At 29.3% G+C, this 14,273-nt stretch overlaps 1 protein-coding gene across 1 annotated transcript; it reads left to right on the top strand.

Moving 5' to 3' along the window:
- Positions 1-249: 249 nt before the first annotated feature.
- LOC113386431 (uncharacterized oxidoreductase YjmC-like) lies at positions 250-11,763 on the top strand. Its single transcript, XM_026624212.1, is given in 6 exon segments — positions 250-514; positions 3,014-3,241; positions 5,164-5,322; positions 8,208-8,351; positions 8,354-8,441; positions 11,437-11,763. Coding segments are annotated over 6 exon segments (1,209 nt in total). The 3' UTR covers positions 11,762-11,763.
- The last annotated feature ends 2,510 nt before the right edge of the window (positions 11,764-14,273 follow it).

Genomic DNA, 14,273 nt, shown 5'->3' with positions numbered 1-14,273 from the left:
TTAAGGTTTTCGATTTGACTATCATGCAAAGATTTAACAAAATCCTAAAAGAGTAAACGTGAGATGCTCCTTGCAAGTTATACCGATATGATTACAAAGTTCCATCAATCTTTTCACCCAGCAAGCTTTCCGAGGAGGAACAAAAGCCACATATTTTTTATTTAAATAAAATTAAACTTTTGACATTTTTGACATTTATTATTTTTATTATTTTCCTATTTATCTATATTATTATTATTTTCAGTTAAAATGAAATTCAACGAATCATCCCGTTTGCTCCGGAACAAAAACATCCTGAAAGCGAGCAGACGCCTCTATAGCACCTGCAAAAAAAGCGACAATAAAAAATCTAAGGACGGTTGTAAGGTCAATCATGAGGATTTGAGGTGCTGCAAGGACGATTCCAAAAGGTTCATCAAGGAGTGCCTTATAAAGGCTAAGGCTTGCGATAAAAATGCTGATCAGCAAGCCGCTCTTTTGATCGCTGCTGATTTGAGAGGCCATTACAGCCACGGTAATAATTGATAGATGGGTATGGGATACTGAAACCCAAAATTGTATTTTATTAACTTCCCGTAGGGTAGTTATAGTAATGGGGCGAAAAACGAAAATGAAAATTGTTAAGGATTCCCAATAGTGGTAATCTGAACTATTTCTTGTAAGGGTATCGTATCGTCTCGTATTCTGGTACGATAACCTGTCGCCTGGCGATGCAGACGACTGTCTGCATCTCATTTCACACATCAAGTGCAAAATGCATTAGTAACTTAAGATATTTTTAATTTTGATGTTATTTATGGGTCGGGACCGTCTATATCCGCGTCGATAGTTTTTTTGTGTCTGCAAAATGACTTGAAATACCGGCCTCTTACGGCCGGGGCTAATATTGTTAATTTCAATTTTTAATAATTTTTATTTAGTATAAGTTTAGAGCTCAGTATAGAAACACCAACTGTCTGATGCCATTATATTCATCATATTTTTATAATAAACATATTAATTATCACACCAGTAGTTCAATTATAGAACAAATATTTAAAAGTGTAGTGGTTAGGAGAAGTAAAGCGACAACAACCAGTTAGACGTCGAAGTAACTTTTAAGCTTCGCGCCTTAACAAAAATTTTTGCATTTCTCGACGTTTTGAAGGTTTCTGAACCCTGAATGATCTAAAAAAACATTCAGTTTGTAATGATTGGGAAAAGAGATGATTAGTTTTTGGCAAAGACAGGTCCCGCCATTTCGAACATACGGAGCTAAATGTGCAAAAAATGGCAGTTTTTGAGTGAACTATGCGTCCTTTAGATTTGAATGATCTAAAAAACTTTCTGCTTGTATTGACAAAACAATTACTTTTGAGGATAAAAATTATTACATATTTTTTTATTTTCCATAAAATATTTTTGTAATTTTGGATTAAAAAATTCAAAAAAATTAAAAAATTACCCAGGCTAAGCACAGTCTAAGCGCCACTCTGGTACAAAAGTTCTCGCCAAGTGCGTTTAGACTGTTTATCTACTGGAACACTTTTCCCAATTTTGTGAAAAATCTATTGAAATATGTGAAAATGCCGCCAAGCTAAGCACAGTATAAGTGAAAATGTCGCACAGAATTATTTTCAAAAATGTATTGAAATTTTAATTTGCTCGTCTGTAGAGTCCTTTTTTGTACTAGAATTTTGATTTGCTCGTCAGTAGAGTCCCTTTTTGCTATTGACATTTTAATTTGTACGTCAGTGGAGTTCCCATTTCTATTGACATTTTCAATTGCCCATCAGTAGAGCCCCTTTTTGTACTGAAATTTTAAATTTGCTCGTTAGTAGAGTCCCTTATTGTACTTAAAAATTAATTTGGTCGTCAGTAAAGTTCTTTAGTGTATTGATATTTTAATACGCTCGTCAGTAGAGTTCCTTTTCTAATATACTCGTCGTTAGAATCCCTTTTTGTAATGACATTTTAAATTTGCTCATAAGTAGAGTTCCTTTATTTTATTGACACTTTAATTTGCTTGTTAGTAGAGTCCCTTTTTTTTAATATTCTCGTCAGTAAAGTCTCTATTTGCATTGACGTTGCAATATGCTCATCAGTAAAGTCCCTTTTTCTGTCAACATTTTAATTTGCTCGTCAGTAGAGTCCTTTTTCTTCTCAGAGTAAAGGTAGGAAATCATTAAAAGGAACTTTACTGACGAGCAAACTTAATCTAGTATTAAAAAGGGACTCTACTGACAAGAAAACTTAATCTAGTATTAAATAAAGGGACTCTACTGACGTGCAAACTTAATCTGGCATTATAAAAGGGACTCTACTGACGAGCAAACTTAATCTAGAATTATAAAAGGGACTCTACTGACGAGCAAACTTAATCTAGAATTAAAAAAGGGACTCTACTGATGAGCAGACGAGTATTTCAGTTTGCTCGTCAGTTCATATAATGTAAAATATAGTTTTCTTGTCAGTAGAGTCCTTTTTATTTTCATGTCTGGTAAAATACAGTTGATGATGAAAAATACTTAAACACAAAAATTCAAAAAATCACCCAGGCTAAGCACAGTCTAAGCGCCACTCTGGTACAAATGTTTACCCAAGTGCGTTTAGACTGTTTATGTACTGGAGCATTTTTCCAATTTTGTGAGAAACTATGGATAAATGTGAAAATGCCGCCAAGCTAAGCACAGTACAAGTGAAAATGTCGCACAGAATAATTTGCAAATGCGTTTAGACTGTGACTATACGGGAGCACTTTTTCAATTTTGTATAAAATTAGGCAACTATTTTTTTTTGGAATTGAATTCGAAATGAAATGACGATTGTTAATGAATGTTCTGGAGATAAATTGATTTATGATTTACATTTGAATTGCTCAGATATAACAAGATAGCAAAAATAATTAACCTTACAGTATTTGTTCTTAACGTTTAAAATTCCTCGAATATAATTCATTACGGTACGGGAAGTTCCAGCAATTTGCCTTGAGGCACGATGCCATACACCACTAGTTTTTTTTATTTCTATCTAGGTATGAACCGTCTCGAGATGTACCTCAACGAACTGGAAGCAGGAGTCTGCGACGGCCGAGCGGAGCCCCAGATTTTGAAAGAGACTCCTGCAGCGGCCTGGGTAAGCGGCTGCAATGCCCTTGGGGCTGTCACCGGAAACTTTTGCATGCAGTTGGCCATTAAAAAGGCCGAAAAAGTCGGAATCGGATACGTTGTGGCCAAGGGGGGATGTCATTATGGAATGGCAGGTCAGAGGATAAGGGAATTATAAATGACAAACTTATTAAGGGGCACAACTAGTGTAACCGCCTAAAAAAGGTGATTTTTGGGAATTTATATTGAAAAAAGTACTTCATCAATCATTTCAAAATTTTAGGAATATATTTATACATGTTTTAAGAATACATAGTAAAATTATTGTAGAAAAAATTAAATATTTTTCAAGTTATCGTCGATCTCCAATGGCGCGACAAAAAAACCAAATTCACTGCTGCAGTGATTCCGGCCTTCTACGTGGATGAAATTTAAAGAACAAAAATTCTCGTTAAACTAGATAATATTGTCTGTAAAATGAACTACGATAAAGAAAAAAAATCAAAAATTAACAAAATGACGGCGTTTTTTTTACAAAAAGTCGAATTTTACCCAAAATTTTGGTCGTTTTTGGACTGCCAAAATTCGATTTTTGATCCGGTCAAAAAATCGATAGTTCATTTTACGGAGAACTATATATAGGACATGTAAAAAAATTTTGATAGTGATCGGATCATGTGTTTTTTAGTAATCGCTGCAGCAAATTCGGAAAATGCTTTTTCGAGAAAAACGCGTTTAAATATAAAATGATCGTTATACTATATACTATATACATACTCTTCAAATGGCTGTGACTCAAAAACTATTTAAGATATCGATTTAAAATTTCGGTATGGTATAACCTATCGAAAAAGGGAAAAATTGAAAATTCGATTTTTTGAAAATTCCACACTAGTTGTGCCTAGGGAATGCAATAACGATAGAAAATTTCAATACCGGTATTTCGGTAATTTTTCATTTTAAAACCCAAATACCGGTAAAATACCGATATTTTTATTATATTAAACAAACGTAAACAAAATTGAAAGTTACTAGTACAAATATAAAAAAAAAGTATAAACAACTACAACTATATTCAACTAAACAATAAAAACAATAAAATAAAGCAATAAATTTATTTTTTTAAATAATAATTTAACAAAAGTATATGCAATTTAATTAATTCATTATCACTATCGAGTATATTGAGTACTTTTCACCAAAAACAAACTTATGAGTAAGAAAGACCAAAAACTCATAACAGACCATATTACATTATTATAATAAACTGTATTGTTTGTATCCGATGTGTTAAATTAACATATTCTCCAATACTTAAAAAAAAAATCTACACTAATTTAATATCGGATACTTTGTCGAGATAAATAATAAGTTACTATAATTGTTGAGTATTGTTATATAAAACAACGTGATGCTTCTATAGTATTTTCAAACTTCGAAACGTTTTCGAAAAATAATATTTTATAATTGTAGTAAAACGCAAAAATATTTAGTAATTATCATAATTATTATGTATTAAGATAGAAAAACATAAACATTACGCAGGGGTATGATATAAAATATTTTGGCGCAAATATCACTTAAAAAACCGTTACATTTTTACAAAAGATGAAACAAACATCATTATCTATCAGTCCAATTCTATTTATTGTAACACGATATGAAGCCCTTTGGAAAGCAATAAATATTCAGTTTAATGACGAGTTGAGATAATATTTGACATTTGTTTATCATATAGAATCACTTGAAGATATAGCTGTCTATGCGATTATGGAATTTAAAGATAAATTTGTTCCGAGAAATTTAAACTTTAGTGTATTATGTATCAAATAGCGCTTATGTAAAAATACCGAAAATACCGGTATTTTTGGAATAAATACTGGTAAAAATACCGCCGAAAAATCGGACGATTTACCGGTAATTCGGTATACCGGTATACCGGTATTGCATTCCTTAGTTGTGCCCCTTAAAAACTTTTGGTTCCCGACCAATTCCATAGTTGAGATTTGTTCCAATGAGTTTATGTTCAAGAGTTTTGCTTCATCATGAACTATTATTAATATAAATTGGCTTTTAGGTTATTACACCCTTCAAGCCATTGAGAAAGGTTTCATTGGATACAGTTCTACAAATACTTCCCCTTTGGTGGCACCAACAAGGAGCAAACAACCATGTTTGGGAACAAATCCACTTTCTATTGGAATGCCATCGAGTACTAAAGATTACTATTTATTAGGTACGAATATATATATATATATATATATATATATATATATATATATATAATATATACTAGCTGACCCGGCAAACGTTATTTATTTATTTATTTAGTACTAAAATAATTAACTGAGTGCATAAATAAAAGGAGCAGCAAATTAAAATTAAAAGAAAATTGATTCCAAAATTTTAAAAATGTGGGTGAACAACCCTTGATAAAATTAAATAGTTTTTCAAAGTAAAGAGAGTATGTATTTTTACATACAAATTATAGAAAATTAAAATGAAGAGAATTGGTTAAAAAATTAACAAAAAATGTTAGAGGTGGACAAACCTTGCCAAAAAAAATAGTATTTTGAAGTAAAAAGAGTTGCATATTTTTGGAAAAAAGGGAGTGGACGATCCTTGATAAAAATAAATAGTTTTTCGATGTAAAAAGAGTCCTATGTACTTTTCAATTTCAAATTATAGACAATTAAAATAAAGAAAATCGGTCAAAAAATTAACAAAAAAATGTTAGGGGTGGACAAACCTTGACAAAAAAATAGTATTTGGGAGTAAAAAGTTTGTATTGTTCAATTCAGCATTAAAAAAATTACAATAAAAAAATGACCTCGTAATCGAAAAAATATCTTAATGTTGAACAACCCTTAATTGTTTTTTTTTAAGTAACATTTAATCATTTTCATATACTCAAAAATTTTAGCTAAAATTATGTCAAATAAAGATCAAATTAAAACTAGAAAAAAAATATTCCAAAATTTAGAAAAATAAGGGTGAACAACCCTTGATAAAAATAAATAGTATTTCAAAGTAAAGAGTGTTTTATGTATTTTTCGATTTTGAATTATAGACAATTAAAATAAAGAAAATTGGTCGAAAAATTTTAAAAAAGGAACGTTAGGGGTGTACAACCCTTACTAAAAATAAATAGTTTTTAAAAGTAAAGATTGTTCTATGTATTTTTCGATTTTAAATTATAAAAAGTTAGAAAAAATATAATTAGTCAAATAATTAACAAAACAATTTTAGGGGTTGTCGAACCTTTGTAAAAATAAATAGTATTTTGAAGTAAAAAGAATTGTTTGTATTTTGTCCATTCCGCATTAAAAAATTAAAATAGAAAATGATGACCTGAAAATTGAAAAATGTATTAGGATCGGACAACCCTTAATAAAAATAAATTGTTTTTTAAAATAACATTTAACCATTTTTATATACACAAAAAAATATTAACTAAAATTATGTCAAAGAAAGGTCAAATTAAAGTTAAAAGAAAATTGATTCACAAAATTAAAAAAATAAGGGTGGACTACCCTTGATAAAAAATATAGTTTTTCTAAGTGAAGAGAGTTTTATGCATATTTCAGATTCAATTTATAAAAAATTAAATAAATAAAATTAGTCAAAAAATTAACAAAAAAATGTTAGGAGTGAACAACCATTGACAAAAAAGAGTATTTAGGAGTAAAAAGAATTGTATGTATTTTTCAATTCCGCATTAAAAAATTTACAATAAAAAAATTGAACTCATATTTGCATAAATATGTTAGGGTTGGACAACCCTTAATAATAATAAATTATATTTAAAGAAAAAAAATGAGTTTTTTCATCAAGCTCAAAAATCCGAACTAAAATTATGTCAAAAATATTTAATAAAAATTGAATAAAAATAAATAGATAAAAATTGATAGAATTGCTGAAATAGCCATAAAAAAATAGGGGTTGGTGATAAAAAAATAAAAATTTAGGGTTGTATGTATTTTTTAATGCCACATTATAGAAAAATAAAAACAAAAAAATCCGTCCAAAAATTACAAAAATAAATTGAAGGGTAACTAGTGGGGTGGGTGGCATCGTGGCTTAAGGCAAATTGCTGGAACTTCCCGTACCGTAACGAAATGTTCGAGGAATACTGAATGTTTTCAAATAGATTATTATAAATATTGTAACATTGTCTAATATTTATAAGATAAACTGTATTGCAAATTTAAAATTATTTGTATAAGTTATATTAGAACTATAGTCAGAATCAAAAATAAAATCTGAATTATTTTCGATATACAAAATACTAAAAAAAAAAAAAAAAAAAAAATTGGAACAAAATTTTTTTTTCCAAAATCAATTATTTTGTTAAGACAAGCAGAAAGTTCTTTGAATCATTTAAATCGGACGCTTAGTTCTCTCAAAAACTGCCATTTTTTACATATTTAGCTCCGTATCTTCGAAATGGCTGGGCCTGCCTTTGCCAAAAACTAACAAACACTTCTCCCAATCATTACTAATTGAATGTTTTTTAGATCATTCTAATCAGATACTCCGTTCTCTCAAAAAGTCGATTTCTATTTTCTGCACTCTTTGCTCCGTATCTCCGAAACGGCTGAACCTGCTTTTGCCAAAAACTAATCAGCTCTTTTCCCTATCAATAGGAATCGGATGTTTTTTGAACCATTCAAATCGGTTGATCCGTGCGCCCTGAAACGTGACTGGAAATTTGTATCCACACATATATATACACACACACACACATCCATTTTTTCTGAGGTATGCCAAAACGTTCAGAAACCTTCAAAACGTCGAGAAATGTAAAAATTTTCAATTTCGATTTTCGGCCCATTACTATAACTTACCCTACGGGAAGTTAAAAAAGCCTTATCACTTAGGGGTATGAAAAATAGACAGTTACCAATTCTCAGGCCTACATATATAAAATACATACACGTATATACACGTACATATACAAAATACATATATAAAAATTCAATAAAATCGGTAAAGCCGTTTCGGACGTGTATAGAATGAACTTTGTGACACAAGAATTTTATATATAAGAATATATATATATATATATATATATATATAAGTATATATATATACCGTCTTAAATCAATATTTTTCCCCCAGATATGGCAACGTCTGCAGTGGCCCTCGGTAAACTCGAAATGGCCCGCAGGCTCAACAAACCGATACCCTTAGGCTGGGCCTTAGGGCCAGATGGCCAACCTACTTCAGACCCAGCTGTTGGCTACAAAAATGGCATTCTGATGCCTTGGGAGGTGCTGAAGAAACATCTGGTTATAAAGGATACGGCTTAGCGTGCATGGTCGAGGCTTTAGGATCCATGCTATCAGGATCACAGTAAGAAGAACTTTTACTTTTTATCACCGACCCCTATTTTTTCATAGCTATTTCTGCAATTCTATCATTTTGAAGTAAAACTTCTTCAGAAAATTCAAACTCCTCAAATCATTTGGAATGTTTGACCAAATTATAAATGTTCCTGTTGACGTTGATAATATGGTTAATTTATTACCTCGTAATATTGATGATTATCATTGCATTAACGTTCACATAAAAAAGAAATGATTCATAGATCAAGCTATGTGCAGGGCTTGATAAAAAAAAAATATAAAAGTATGGCTTCAATTTTTTAGGCAAGACAGATATTACAGCTGTTCAAGGAATGAGATTATATCGTCAGCGAGAAAGTAAAAAATACAACAGTAAATGAATGTATGTTAATTTTAATTACACGAAGTTCTTCAAACACACATTTTACAGGATGAGTTAATTTGCAAAAACAATATTTGTTTAGGCGTTGTTAACATAATCCACTGTATTATAGAATTATTAATCAGCAATTACTTTAAACCGATCAAGTCATATTTCAAGTATGACTTTGATTACATATTATTTTTTGTAAATATTATACATATTTTTATTGTAATCATAAATATATAATTCATAATTTATCATTATATAAATGTGTATAATGATTGACGACATTAATAAATGCGTGCATCATTATTCAAAATTTTTATATGATGTATTTATTTTCACTCAACTTAAATTTGCTACAATATAATTGCAAATAAGTTTTACTTCAATCGCGTGTGATCCTTACGCGCACTCTTTTTTTTAATGTGGAATTAACAAAATACATACAACTGTCTTTACTCATCAAGGGTAGTTTACACCTAACATTTTTTTAAAAATTTTTGACCAATTTTCTTTATTTTAATTGTCTATAATTTGAAATTGAAAAGTACATAGGACTTTTTTCACATCGAAAAACTATTTATTTTTATCAAGGGTTGTTCACCCTATTTTTTTTAAATTAGAATCAATTTTCAGTTAGTTTTATTTGACCTTTATATGACATAATTTTAGCTAACAATAAGATAATGGTTAAATGTTGCTTTAAAATACAATTTATTATTATTAAGGGTAGACCAATCCTAATACTTTTTTCCAATTTTGGGGTCAACTTTTTTTATTTTAATTTTTTTAATGTGGAATTAACAAAATACATACAACTGTCTTTACTCACAAATACTATTTATTTTTATCAAGAGTTGCTCACCCCTAACATTTTTTTTAATTTGTTGACCAATTTTCTTTATTTTAATTTTTAATAATTTAAAATCGAAAAATATAGAACACACTCTTTACTTTGTAAAACTATTTATTTTTATCAAGGGTTGTTCACCCCTATTTTTTTTTAATTTTAGAATCATTTAGTTTTGATTTGATCTTTATATGACATAATTTTAGCTAAAATAAGATAATGGTTAAATGTTGCTTTAAAAAACTATTTATTATTATTAAGGGTTGTCCAACCCTAACACATTTTTTCAATTTTGAGGTAATTTTTTTAATGCGGTTTTGAAATACAAACAATTATTTTTACTTCTAAGTACTATTTTATTATCAAGGGTGGTCCACGCTTAAAAAAGTTTTAAAAAAATCTGGAATCAATTTTTTTAAATTTTAATTTTCATAATGCGGAATTAAAAAAAGCACACAACTCTAATTTTACCCTCCTTCCACAAATCTTTATTTTATAATAGTCAGTGATTGTTTTTTACTGAACTTAAATACATTTCTTGACCTTATGATAAATCCGAATTTTATTTAAAAAATACATTTTTTTATCAAGCCCCTCCCATTTTTCATTGTAAAATATTTTCCGATGCGCACAAACAGTACATAAATGAAAAATAGTTTTGCATAAATGTTATTTTTTTACTTTTCTTTAAATAACTTTTAGTTTTTTTTTTGGACATAGAGGGTAATTACTAGGGTTGTCGGTTTTCAAAAACCGCTTTTTGGCGAAATAATGGAATTCGAAAACGGTTTTTTAGTGAAAAAAAGCCGGTTTTTACTGTATAATAATGGAAAATGACATATAGCCAAATGTAAAAGATAGATGGAAGCGTTTTGATTCTTGAAATTGTATCGGTTTAATAGCATTTGGTATCTTATCAGTCTGCAATGGTTCCCAGAAATTGTATATATTAATTACGATTTTTATACCAATGTGCATATTAATTTAAATAAGTGTGACTTCTTTTTGAAGAATTAACTTCCTCTACTCAAACTTGAAAAAAAAAGAGTTTTAAACCGCAGAAGCCACAAATAAAGAACAAAAAACTTAGAATTATTATAACAGGCTTTAAAAAACAATTAAGCATAATTTGGTCGCAAATATGAGAGTATTTTCTATTTCAGAATTATTGTGAGTAAACAAAGGACACGTCTAAGTAGCAATCGATAGATGTCTTGTAATCATATTTTATTAAACAAAAAAATTATTTTTTCAAAATTAATTAATTAAACTTGTTCGGAACAGACAATACCCCGAGTTAAGCTTAATTGTTTTTAAAACTAAAATTGACATTAACAAGTATGTAACAACATGTATCTAATATTTTTTATTTTTTTAATTTAATGACTGTTTTTTATTTAAAAATGTAATATTTTAATTTATTCGAAACTTTCCTTTCACTATCATAACACACTTTCATTCTTATATGTGAAAATGATGCATGAATAACGAATAATTATTTTCAAAGTTATTTAATCAAGATAAACTATTATTTTTTAGTTCTACTAATTAAAATTAAAATAATTTTGTTTACTATCCATAAAATTGAACAATAAATAAATTCAGTCAAATTCTGCTCTAAATCACACTAGATTTGTGGATAAATTACAGAATATTCGAGCAAAATTTATTTTTTATATAAAATTCGAAAACCGCCGTTTTTTAGTAAAATTAAAATTCGAAAACCGGTTTTCTGAAATGTCGGTTTTTGTATAAACCCTAATAATTACTGTTTTTTTTTTCTAGATTTGGTTCAAGAATCCGCAAACTATCCTCCACCGACAAGCCTTCCGATTTGGGTATGACCTTCATGGCAATAAGTCCGGATTTTTTTGCCCCAGATTTCAAAGAAAGAGTTTCGAGTTTTTTGTGTATGTTGAGAAGTCTGAAACCGGTTGATAATTGTAAACCGGTTTTGATAGCAGGTGATGCCGAAAGGGCAGCTATGGCCAAGGCTAAGAAGGAAGGGGGCTTGTATTATGTAAAAAATCAAATTGAAACTTGCAAAAGACTTAGTGAGAAGTACAAAGTTAAGATGATTGAGCAGTATATGAGGAAGGATACGAAATAACGAAGGAAAGATGAAAATTGTATGAAAATTGATTAAAAGTTTTGTTTGGTGTTGAGATTGGTATTTTATTAACTTCCCATAGGGTTGTTATAGTGATGGGCCGAAAATCGAAAATGAAAATTTTTGCATTTTTCGACGTTTTGAAGGTTTCTGAACATTTTACTGACATACCCTTTTTAGAACCCCTTTTTCTAAATCTAATTTTAATTTGCTTGTCAGTAGAGTCCCTTTCTCTAAATCTAATTTTAATTTGCTTGTCAGTAGAGTTCCTTTTTATTAAAGTTTACTTTGTTCTTTAATTTACTGCCCAGTAGAGTCCTTTTTTATCATTATTAACTTCCCGTAAGATAAGTTACAGTAATTGAAAAAAAAAAACAAAATTGAAAACTTTTGCATTCCTTCACGTTTTAAAGGTTTCTGAACATTTTAAGGCATACCTCAAAAACTAAATCGATGTGTGTGATTTGTATGTCCGTATATTTAGTATTAAAAAATGGACTCTACTGACGAGCAAACTAATCTAGAATTAAAAAAGGGACTCTACTGACGAGCAAACTAATCTAATATTAAAAATGGGACTCTACTGACGAGCAAAATCTAGAATTAAAAAGGGACTCTGCTGACAAGCAAACTTAATCTAGAATTAAAAATGGATTCTACTGACGAGCAAAAGTTAAAATATATAAAAGGGGACTTTACTGACGAGCAGACGAGTAGTTCAGTTTGCTTGTCAGTTTATATAATGCAAAATATAGTTTGTCAGTAGAGTCCTTTTTATTTTCATGTCTGGTAAAATACAGTTGATGATGAAAAATACTAAATTCAAAAATTCGAAAAATACCCAGGCTAAGCGCAGTCTAAGCGCCATTCTGTACAAATGTTTTCGCAAGTGCGTTTAGACTGTTTATGTTGGTGCAATTTCCAATTTTGTGAAAATTATTGAAAAATGTGAAAATGCCGCCAAGCTAAGCACAGTATAAGTGAAAATGTCGCACAGAATTATTAGCAAATGCGTTCAGTTTTGTGTAAATTTGGCAACTATTTTTTTTTTTTAAATTGAATTTGAAATGAAATGACGATTGTTAATGTTCTGGAGATGATAATTGATTTATTTATAATTAACTTTCCGTAGGGTAAGTCATAGTAATCGCAAAAAAATCGAAAATGAAAATTTTTATATATCTTTATTACGTTTCAAAGGTTTCTGAATATGTTGGCATACCTTAGAGAAATTGATGTATGTGTGTGTGTGCGTACATGTGTGTGTGTTCGGATACAAATTTTCGTCGACGATTTCGGGAACACGGATGAAGCAATTTGAATAATTCAAAAAGCATTCGATTCGTATTGATAAGGAGACGTGCCGATTAGTTTTTGTCAAGCGCAGGTCTAGCCGTTCCGAAGATACGGGGCAAAAAGTGCCAAAAACGGTAACTCAGTTTTTAAGAGAACGGAGCATCCGATTTGAATAATTCAAAAAACATTTTGCTTGTATTGACAAGATGAAGAATCGATAAAATTTTCATGATGGTAGGTCTAACGGTTTCGGAGATATGGAGGAAAAAGTAAAAAAATGAGCCATTTGGCGGTCAAAAATGATCATTAGACATATGCACATCAAATTATCAGATATTTTATAGAGATTTTAATAATAAGTATAAATTTTGTTTACATTCCTAAGGGTTCCGTACCAGTATTTAGCCGTTAGACGACGACGCGGCGCTTAGATATTTAGTCTCTAAGCATTTAAAGCAGTACGATTGCTTTGAAAAAAAGTTCAGAATTTCCAAAAAATTTAAAATAAATTTTTCAACAAAAAGTACGTTTTTGTCAAAAATCTATTTTTTCAGAGTAAATTTTTTTCAAAAATGTTAATCTTTTCAAAAAAAAAATAATTTTTGGTACGGGAAGTTCCAGCAATTTGCCTTAAGGCACGATGCCATGCGCCCCACTAGTTTTATGTTTATTCTCTGCATCAAAGTTTTCTCCTAAAATCTAAACTAATTTTGAAACTTAAAATGTATTGTACAAATCACATTGATTAGTTTTTAATGTAAAGCAAAAACTTTATTATGAAATAAATTTGATTAACAAAATTTTTGCTTTATTTCAGTTAAATTGCTATGTACAAGTATCATATATATATATATATATATATTATATATATATATATTTTATATATAAATATATTTAATTATTTTGCATCAACGTAGCTTGTATATGTGCTGCAATAACCTCTTGAGGATTCTTTTTGAATTCAGGATGATCCATCAGTCGTTTGAATAAATTTTTATCAGCTTTATTTTGTTTTGTTTTTGCCTGTATATGTTTCTGTATTGCTTTTTGTTTGGGTGCATTTAAATTTTAGTAACTGGTGCATCTTTTGGCTTCAATAAACTTTAAACTTGGAAGAGCATCGTGCAGCTCAACTAAATTACCTAAAAATATACAAACAGATAAGTAAAATATATACATAAATATATATTATACATATATATATATATATATATAT

The sequence above is a fragment of the Ctenocephalides felis genome, unplaced genomic scaffold (genome assembly GCF_003426905.1).
Source record: "Ctenocephalides felis isolate EL2017-DRISC unplaced genomic scaffold, ASM342690v1 CF-g0.4_SCAFFOLD_03571, whole genome shotgun sequence".
Lineage (NCBI taxonomy): Eukaryota > Metazoa > Arthropoda > Insecta > Siphonaptera > Pulicidae > Ctenocephalides > Ctenocephalides felis.
The sequence above is the reverse complement of the archived record's forward strand: the minus strand, read 5'-3'. Positions and strand labels throughout refer to the sequence as shown.